Source organism: Eubalaena glacialis, chromosome 5, assembly GCF_028564815.1.
Source record: "Eubalaena glacialis isolate mEubGla1 chromosome 5, mEubGla1.1.hap2.+ XY, whole genome shotgun sequence".
NCBI classification, from domain to species: Eukaryota; Metazoa; Chordata; class Mammalia; order Artiodactyla; family Balaenidae; genus Eubalaena; species Eubalaena glacialis.
The window spans coordinates 53,823,268-53,833,598 of record NC_083720.1 but is presented as its reverse complement, the minus strand read 5'-3'; the positions used below and the strand labels follow the sequence as shown (position 1 = coordinate 53,833,598).

Genomic DNA, 10,331 nt, shown 5'->3' with positions numbered 1-10,331 from the left:
AATGGAAAAGAGGAGAATGAGGAGAGATGGGGCTGGAGGAGGCAAAAGACGTCATATCAAGAAAGGCCTGGCGAGCCAACATGAAACAGTTTGGATTTTATCCTAAAGACAACGGGAACCCATTGAAGGTTTCCAGTAGGGATGTGGCATGATCAGGTATTCATTTTAGGAAGCTTGTGTGGAAATAACATACCTGCAGAAGTTCCACTATCCATGGCAGTTTTTATAGTACAGGCCACCATTACCAACTGCCTCATCTGTCTTAAGATGCTTTAGAGATTTGATCTCTAAAACACTCCTCTTTGCTTGAGATTAAAATCCCACTTTTTCTGCTACCAACTGTATAATTTCATCTATCTGATATTGTGGAAAAGGCAAAGACAGAAACCAGATATATATGTGGGGACACAAATCAAATCAGTGGTTGGGAGGGGCTGGGATTTGCCAAAGGGGTTGACTACAAAGGGGGACAAGGGAATTTTTTGTGGTGATGGAAATATTTTTTCATGATTGTATGTGTTTGTCAAAACTCATAGAACTATACACTCAACAGGGTGATTTAACTGCTTGTAAATTATGCTTCAATAAGCTTAACTTAAAAAAAAAATCTTTCTTTCCTACTGACTCTTGCACCTGCATTGCACCCCTGACTTCTCTCTTGTACCACCTCCTACCTTGGCATGTATGAAGTCTGGCTACTCGTGTCAACTTAAATCTGTTACTGGGCAATGTAAAATCTTCCCTGGTTTGTCTCTCTGTGTTTTTGCAACTGCTGTTTGCTCCTGTGGACAGTGGGCAGAGCTTACATACATTTTGATTGTTTTTCCTGTAGGTAAGTCAGCACTCACTCATTCTGAGGGTGTCTATTTTCCAGAGGAGTGATTTCAATTTTGATGGGCTCTTTGATCATCTTTCGATTGACTTGCCTCTGGGTCATAGGGTGCCGATTCCAGCCCTTTCCCTTTTCCTCTTAGTTCATTTGTTCAAATCTCGCTATCTGATACTGTGCGGATATGAAGGTTCTAACCAGACAGCATGCAAAACTAAATATTAAACAGGAAGATAAAATGACTCTTATTTTGAATGCGGAAAGTAAAAAGAAGACCAGAGTTTCTCTATTCTTCCTTGGAAATGAAGGAAACTGCAGACTTTGGGAGCATCACAAAGATGACTTTTTCTCCCCAGTTGGACAAGCAGCAGCCTGAAGCCTGGCAGGTTCTGCCTGCTTGTGTTTGCGCTGCCAAAAGCCTGTGATTCTAAAGCATATCAGGTTTCTAGAAAAAACAGAAGTCTACCTGTGGAGGATCGGGGACGATTTCCCACCTGGAGTGATGCCTGAGGGTAAAAGGATTATTTTACCATTGTCATTTGCCAAAAATATGATTTCCTTGAGTTGCATGGAGACAAATCGGTTTAAAGAATCCGGTTTTATTTTTGTCTTATGCCCTGGAAAAATCTGACATGTGGAGTTCTTTTTTAAATCTATGTCTTTTACTTATTTTATTTAATTTTTTTACTGACGTAGAGTTGAGGTACAATATTATATTAGTTTCAGGTGTCCAACATGGTGATTCAATAGTTTTATAGATTCTACTCCATTTAAAGTTTTTTTTTAATATAAATTTATTTATTTATTTTTGGCTGCTTTGGGTCTTTGTTGCAGTGCGCGGGCTTCTCATTTTGGTGCCTTGTCTTTGTTGTGGAGCACGGGCTCTAGGCACGCGGGCTCAGTAGTTGTGGCACACAGGCTTAGTTGCTCCGCAGCATGTGGGATCTTCCCAGACCAGGGCTTGAACTCGTGTCCCCTGTGCTGGCAGGCGGATTCTTAACCACTGCGCCACCAGGGAAGTCCCATTTAAAGTTTTAATAAAATATTGGCTCTATTCCCTGTACCACACAATATATCCTTGTAGCTTATTTATTTTATACACAGTAGTTTGTACCTTTTAATCCCCTACTCCTATCTTGCCCCTTCTCCCTTCCCACTACCCACTCACTGGTAACCATTAGTTTGTTTTTTATATCTGGAAGTCTGTTTCTGTTTTGTTATATTCATTCATTTCTTTTATTTGTTAAATTCCACACATAGGTGATATCATACAGTATGTGTCTTTCTCTGTCTGACTTATTTCACTTAGCATAGTACCCTCCAGGTCCATCTGCGTTGTTGCAAATGGCAAAATTTCATTCTTTTTTCTGTCTGAGTAATATTCCATTGTGTGTGTATGTATGTATATCCTCTTTATCCCTTCATCTGTTGATGGACACTTAGGTTGCTTCCATATCTTGGCAGTTGTAAATAATGCTATGAACATTGGGGTGCATGTATCTTTTTGAATTAGTGTTTTTGTTTTCTTTGGATATATACCCAGGAGTGGGATTATTGGGTCATATTGTAGTTCTATTTTTAGTTTTTTGAGGAACTTCCATACTGTTTTCCACAGTGGCTGCACCAGTTTACATTCCCACCAACAGTGTATGAGGGTTCCCTTTTCTCCACATCCTCACCAACATTTGTTATTCGTGTTCTTTTTGATGATAGCCATTCTGGCAGGTGTGAGGTGATATCTCATTGTGGTTTTGATTTGCATTTCTCTGATGATTAACGATGTTGAGCATCTTTTCATGTGCCTGTGCCATCTGCGTTTCTTCTTTGGAAAAATGTCTATTCAGGTCTTTTGACCTTTTTTAAAAACATTTATTGATTTTTTAATTTAAATTTTTGGCTGTGTTGGGTCTTTGTTGCTGCATGCAGGCTTTCTCTAGTTGCAGCGAGCAGGGGCTACTCTTGGTTGTGGTGCAGTGGCTTCTCTTGTCGCAGAGCACGGGCTCTAGGCGCATGGGCTTCAGTAGTTGTGGCACGTGCGCTCAGTAGTTGTGGCTCGCAGGCTCAGTAGTTGTGGCACACGGGCTTAGTTGCTCTGCGGCATGTGGGATCTTTCTGGACCAGGGCTCGAACCCATGTCCCCTGCACTGGCAAGCAGATTCTTAACCACTGTGCTACCAGGGAAGCCCATTTTGCCCATTTTTTAATCGGTTTGTTTTTTTTTATATTGAGCTGTATGAATTGTTTATATATTTTGGATATTAACCCATTATTGGTCATATCATTTGCAAATATTTTCTCCCATTCAGTAGGTTTTCTGTTCGTTTTGTTAATGGTGGCATGTGGAGTTATTGATTTTAATTGTCAGGTGTTTAATGTCACCCATAGCTTGCCCAGCCTGTAGAATAACTTGCTGAAGTTATTCAATGCTTTCATTCCAACACAACAATCAACAGAATAATATAATCCGGCATTTCGTTTTTTGCAAAGTAGATTGAAGTTGGTATGCATCATAAACCTGGCAAATATGTGAGCCTTGTTATTTTCATTCAATAGCATCTTTAAACCTTTAAGACAGGGATGCAAACTGCTGTTATGGGACAATCTGGCCCGCCACTTGTTTTTGTAAATAAAGTTTTATTGAAACATCACCACTTCCATTTGTTTACATATTGTCTATGGCTGCTTTCCACACAACAGCAGAACTGTGGAGTTGCAGCAGAGACCACATGGCCCAAAAAGCTGAAAATATTTACTACTGACTCTTTACAGAAGTTTGACCATCTCTCCTCTGATAGGTAACATCTTCCATAGCCAGTTTCAGAATCCCCATTAGTCCTGCACTCGGGCCTTACTTTTGAAGTGAAGAATGAAAAGGTAGCATCTGTGTTGTGAGCATCTCTCTCAAGAGTACAGATATTTTGTTTTGAATAAAGAATAGGAAGAAAGCTAATAAAATTATTGTTTGTTTTCCTAGAAAATATCTTAGGCAAAGTTTCCAGCTGGCCCTCTTTGTGACATAAAATTTATGGTCATGTATTTATGTGTTTTCAGGCACATTCAATAGTAAATAACTTAAAACATCTTATGAGAAAAAGCAATCATTCTTAAACTTTTGGTGGTTACCGACTCTTTTGGGTACCAGCAAAGGCCTAAAGAGCCTCCCTTAGGGCTAAAAATGGGCAAATGCACTCAAACTCTGTGTATAATCTCAAGCGTTCACAGAGGTCTGAAGCCTACCTGTGCAGTCCAGGTAAATTACTCTTTTACTGACTGATGAGTCTCTACAGGCAGGACTCCAGGCAGGAGCTGGTCCGAGGAGGGAGACGCGGAGGGTGCTGGGCAGTCCCAGCATCCACGGAAAATCACACCTCAGAGGCAGGCTCTTTGTTTTATAAAAGTAAAGCCTTAAAGGGTATTTAGGCTGCAGACACTAGTGTTTGGATGCTGGCTCTACATGATCTGAGGTACAAACAAAAACCTTTGTGAGCCTCTGAATTGCAGAAGCTGCAATCTGATGGTTAGGGAATCTCCGGTAATAGAAGGCAACTGCAGAGGTCAGAGGTGATAAATGTCCCAGAAATATGCAAACACTGCACAGCTCTGAGAGTTCCGTATGGGCCCCACACTTAATTGCAAGGACCTATCTCTTACCTCTTTCAGTTTTTTCTACCCATTAGTATGCAGCGCAAGTCAGGTTTGCAGAAATATCTCTGCAGAGGTAGGATGTCACATACACTTAAAGCAACTGGAATAGGGGCTTCCCTGGTGGCGCAGTGGTTAAGAATCCGCCTGCCAATGCAGGGGACACGGGTTCGAGCCCTGGTCCAGGAAAATTCCACATGCCGTGGAGTAACTAAGCCTGTGCGCCACAACTACTGAGCCTGTGCTCTAGAGCCCGCGAGCCACGACTACTAAGCCCTCGTGCCGCAACTACTGAAGCCCGCACACCTAGAGCCCGTGCTCCGCAACGAGAGAGGCCACCGCAATGAGAAGCCTGCGCACCGCAACCAAGAGTAGCCCCAGCTCGCCGCAACTAGAGAGAGCCCGCGCACAGCAACGAAGACCCAACATGGCCAAAAATAAAAAATTAAAAATAAATAAATTAAAAAAAAAAGTAACTGGAATAACTAAATGATAACCCACCAAGTTAAAGATGGGAGCCAGGAACCCTCCGGTGAAGTCTCCACTGGCATGCCAACCCACACTGCTCAGGAGTCCTTGCCAAAACTGGTGTTCATCATTTGCATGTAAGCTTTGTTTATTCACCAACGGAAGAGAGCGGGTGATTTGCAAGTACCTGCTAAGTTGAGTAAACAGTTATTTGTTCTTCCCTCCAAATTCAATATGTGCGATTGGGTGCTCCTCTGGTAGGGTCCACTTCTTACAGAAATCTATTTTGTGGACGGTGGGCACCCTAGATTGGGGAGCCATAACTTCCTTGGGATGGAATGGCCCACATCACAGAGTACCTGTTCCCCGAGTCCAGCTCCTGGATGGTTCCTGTATGGTTTTATGGGTGTGGAAGGGGTGCAGAAGGAATTGCCAAAGATAAACTACAACCACCCGGAGAGCCCTGTCACACCCGTGTCAGGTTACATTGTTTGCTAGAATAATTCCGGGAGAGCAAAGCCTCACCACCTGGGCAGTTAGCCACGCTGTTTGTCTGCAGGCATCACAAAATGCTGCTCAGACCCAACATAGCAACAGGTTTTAGTCCTGATGAAGTAAAAATAAACAAGAAAGGTAATAAACTTTCGCCTTGAATGCTCGGTGATTCATTGCTTAGCCTTGATATTTTCTCTGTTAAATTATAATTGTTTCTACAGGTATGTGATCAGTTTATTCTTTTTTCAGTGTGAAAGGGAAAAAACTGGGGCACTCCCCATCTGCAAGTCTGCAAGTAGCAGGGTCCTTTCCCCTCTGGCCCTCCCTCTTTCCTTCCCTCTCCCTCTCTTTCTAAGATTGGGGACAGGTTAGTAGCAAGGGGCTGGACTAAGAGTTAAAGAAACTGGGGGTCGACTTGAGCTTCAAGGTTGCTGAGTTGCCTCAGGCAAATCCTTTAACCCTGTTGGGTTTGTTTCTTCAGCTATAAAAAGAGAGCTTAGGAGGAGATGGTTTCTAAATCCCCTTCTAGCTCTGAAATGTGATTTTGTGATTGCTTGGGAATACCTTGGGACATTCAAAGAATCTTCGACTCCCACAGAGGGAACAGAGTTCCAGGAGGGACATGGCCTGTATATTACTTAAACAACGGAATTTCAATAAGGCTTTTCCCATTAAGGCATTTGGTGCAGGCAAGCATTTTATAATAAACTTCCCATGAGCTCATTTAAAGCACCATTAAAAAACAAACATATTTTGGGACTTCCCTGGTGGCACAGTGGTTAAGAATCCACCTGCCAATGCAGGGGACGTGGGTTCGAGCCCTGGTCTGGGAAGATCCCACATGCCACGGAGCAACTAAGCCCGTGCGCCACAACTACTGAGCCTGTGCACTGCAACTACTGAAGCCTGCGTGCCTAGAGCCCGTGCTCCGCAAGAAGCCACCGCAATGAGAAGCCCGCGCACCACAAGGAAGGGTAGCCTCCCACTCACCGCAACTAGAGAAAGCCCGCGCGCAGCAAGGAAGACCCAACATAGCCATAAATACATAAATACAAAAATAAATGAATACATAAATAAATAAATTTATTTAAAAAATAAACAAACATTTTTTAGAGTGAGCTCCTTCTAATTACCTGCTATTAGAGCTTCATGTTTCCTTCCAATCTTGAGTTCTGGGCATCTGTAGCTGCCCAGGAAACTGTAGCTGTCAAGAAAGATAATTGGGGGCTTCCCTGGTGGCACAGTGGTTGAGAATCTGCCTGCCAATGCAGGGGACACGGGTTCGAGCCCTGTTCTGGGAAGATCCCACATGCCATGGAGCAACTGGGCCCGTGAGCCACAACTACTGAGCCTGCATGTCTGGAGCCTGTGCTCCGCAACAAGAGAGGTCACGACAGTGAGAGGCCCGCGCACCGCAATGAAGAGTGGCCCCCGCTCGCCACAACTAGAGAAAGCCCTCGCACAGAAACGAAGACCCAACACAGCCAAAAAAAAAAAAAAAAAACAGTTTAAAAAAAAAAAGAAAGATAATTGGTTTGATAAACACTGTAGATACAATGACTAAAGCATATAAACTAAATGGATTTGTCCTAATCTCCCTTCCTGAGTTCTTCCCACTCTCCTGCATCACAGCCTTTATCATTTAAAACAGTAATGTAAAAGGTAACATATACCCAGTGCCTAATTGCCAAACACTGTTCTAAGGGCTAACACTAAACATAGCACTCACAATATTCCAAGTCTTACATTTGTTAATTTAGCAAGTTCTCCCTACAGTCCTATAAGGTAGGTACTTTTATTATCCCTATTTAACAATGAGGAAACTAAAGCACAGACAGCTTAAGTAACTTGTCCAAGGTCACACAGCTAATAAGTGGCAAAAGCAAAATTTGAAGGTGGTAGGGCTCCAGAGCTCAGACTCTCAACTACTTTACCATAGTGCATTATACTCGGGCATGCAAGAATTCAGGAAACAATGTTTTATAACAGAAGTTTTTAAAATGTCATTTCATCTAGTATTTTATCATCCAAGCAAAGGCTAATCTAGAGTTGATTTGGAATGACAAAATGATTTCCATCTAATAATCTTTCCATTTAGTAATCTTTTATGCTGATAATAATCAGCATAAAAGCAACAGCTCCAAGATTTTATGGAACAGCCAAAGATGTTTCAGTACTTTCTTTTTATCTCTGCTCCCATAGTGAATTCTGAAAAAAACTGCCAGAAGGCGTCTATTTTAAACCAAGTTAGGGAGTCTCAGCCTCAGCCTCCTCTCCGCTCCGCCCGGGACCTGCAGCCGGAAGCTTCGGAGCCGCGGCCCCAGGCGCTGCGGTCTCAGGTTTCTTTACCTCCAGAAAGAAAACAATTGACACCTTGCATCCTGGAAGTTCATTTAAGAGACTGAAATTAGAGACTTCTTTCAAATTTGGACATGGCTAATCGAGGGGCAACAAGACCCAACAGGCCAAATACTGGAAATAAAATATGCCAGTTCAAACTAGTACTTCTGGGAGAGCCTGCTTTTGGCAAATCGAGCCTAGTGCTTTGTTTTGTGAAGGGCCACTTTCATGGATTTCAAGAGAGTACCATGGGGGCTGCTTTTCTAGCCCAAACTGTGTGTCTTGATGACACAACAGTAAAGTTTGAAATATGGGATACAGCTGGTCAAGAACAATACCACAGCCTAGCACCAATGTACTACAGAGGAGTGCAAGCAGCCATAGTTGTGTATGATGTCACAAACGAGGAGTCCTTTGTCAGAGCCAAAAACCGGGTTACAGAACTTCAGAGGCAAGCCAATCCTAACACTGTAATAGCTTTATCAGGAAACAAGGCTGACCTCGCAAATAAAACAGCTGTCAATTTCCAGGAAGCACAGTCCTATGCAGATGACAACAGCTTATTATTTATGGAGACAACAGCTAAAACATCAATGAATGTAAATGAAATATTCATTTCAATAGCTAAAAAGTTGCCGAAGAATGAACCACAGAATCCAGGAGCACATTCTGCCAGAGGAAGAAGAGTAGACCTTACTGAACCCACGCAGCCAACCAGGAGTCAGTGCTGTAGTAACTAAACCTCCAGTTTAAACTAACTGGAATGTTCTTCTGCTTCCTAATTGTTAATAACAGTGGAATTGGAGCATTTAACCAGCCCAGTATGACTTCCAAAAAGAAGAGACTTACAATAATAGCCAAGTTTCTAATACAGAATTATTTTAAGCGTTTTGAACTTAATTTTTAATAACATGCATGTGATCCTCTGACTAATGTTTCAGCAGTGGAAGGGGGAAATGAGAGCTGTGTGTACACTTGTTTCTTTGGAAGGTTAGCGGGACTCACTTCTCTTCACCAGTGATATAAACAAATGACTCTGAATCCACAGGTAACCAGCCAGTTCTGTGAAAAAGATTTGGAACTTACTCATTTGGACTTTTCCAAAAAAATTCTTTCTTTGGAAGGAGGTTCTAAAGATATTTCTGCTTAGCTACCATATTCAGGCAACCTGTAATTTCTCTTAGTATCCTTATTTAAAGTATACATTCCACATTTTAACAAATTAGCCACAAGGAAACAGTCCCACATCTTCAGCGGAAAAAAATGAACATTAGTGGCATCTAAATTATAGCTAGTCCTATTATTTTTTAAATGGGGTAAAAAAAAAAAATCAAATGTAACCCTGTCTTATTTTAGGAATATGAAAACTAATAAAATGCATCTTAAAGGATAGTGTTCCCTTCAAACATGTAAGTTCTTCAACAAAAATGAAACAAACCAGGTGTCTGTGATTTCTGTTTAATCACTGCTGACCATTACATAGCTTTTGTTGTTTGGGAGTAGGGAGGGGGCTTTTGTGCCCTTTGGATATAAAGGTAGTCAACACACTAACAATTATGTACATTCAAACTTGATTATTTTAAATTCGATCTTCAGCTGTACTGTAAATTGGGTACTGCATTACAGTCTCCATATATGTTTATTACTTTTCTATAATATTCAAGAGTTGCTTAAAAGTATACCAAATGTACAGTTACTAAAACAGCTAATTTTTTCCTTCTCTCCCCCTTTGAAAGGAAGAGACTTCACTTGTTCCTACCTGGCTAGAACCATAATAAACAATGTACCAGTAATTTGTAACATAAGTATTGGATATGTTAGTAACAATCTTGCAGCCTTGTTTTCCAAAGTTCATTTTATTTTGATCAGGTCAGTATATTGCACTAATTGTTTTAGGTATTTTCATTATATGAAATCTACCATGTGTCAGACATGATTTAATCTATTTCAGTGTTGAACTGCTAGCAGAACTTTTACATTCACAGTAATTCAAAATTAGTAAGGAAAACATTTCTCCAGGGTTTAGTTTTATATTGAGGTGCTCAGGTTGGAATACAGTGGTATAAAAAGCAAAAAAAAATTTTTTTAATTAAAAAAAGTAAACCGGGCTTCCCTGGTGGCGCAGTGGTTGAGAGTCTGCCTGCCAATGCAGGGGACACGGGTTCGAGCCCTGGTCTGGGAAGATTCCACATGCTGCGGAGCAACTAGGTCCATGCGCCACAACTACTGAGCCTGCACATCTGGAGCCTGTGCTCCGCAACAAGAGGCCGCGATAGTGAGAGGCCCGCGCACCGCGATGAAGAGTGGCCCCCGCTCGCCGCAACTAGAGAAAGCCCTCGCACAGAAACGAAGACCCAACACAGCCAAAAATAAATAAACAAATAAATAAATTTTAAAAAAAAGTAAACCAAGTTAGGGTTCACAGGTCAGGTCCTTCCATTTAAGGCAGTTGAAGCTACAGTCTTGTAGGCTGAAGTTAATTTCCCCAGGTGACGTACATTAGGTCTACCCGGAAGTAATAATCATAATGGGCATCCCTTGTGTTCACACATGTAGC

General features: G+C 41.8%; 1 protein-coding gene across 2 annotated transcripts; it reads left to right on the top strand.

The window, feature by feature from the left end:
• The first annotated feature begins 7,864 nt into the window (after nt 1-7,864).
• Nucleotides 7,865-8,601, top strand: LOC133092073 (ras-related protein Rab-5A-like). Of its 2 annotated transcripts, XM_061191301.1 has the most exons (2): nt 7,865-8,190; nt 8,314-8,601. In XM_061191301.1, exons 1-2 carry the CDS (start codon nt 7,867-7,869, stop codon nt 8,512-8,514), a joined length of 525 nt encoding a protein of 174 aa, XP_061047284.1. In that variant the 5' UTR covers nt 7,865-7,866; the 3' UTR covers nt 8,515-8,601. The 2 variants fall into 2 exon arrangements, with proteins under 2 accessions (XP_061047284.1, XP_061047283.1); XM_061191300.1 differs by having other exon boundaries at nt 7,865-8,601.
• Nucleotides 8,602-10,331: the final 1,730 nt, after the last annotated feature.

Bases quoted from the DNA above. Each gene is read 5' to 3' on its own strand.
- LOC133092073 (XM_061191300.1), top strand. From the start codon at position 7,867: ATGGCTAATCGAGGGGCAACAAGACCCAACAGGCCAAATACTGGAAAT.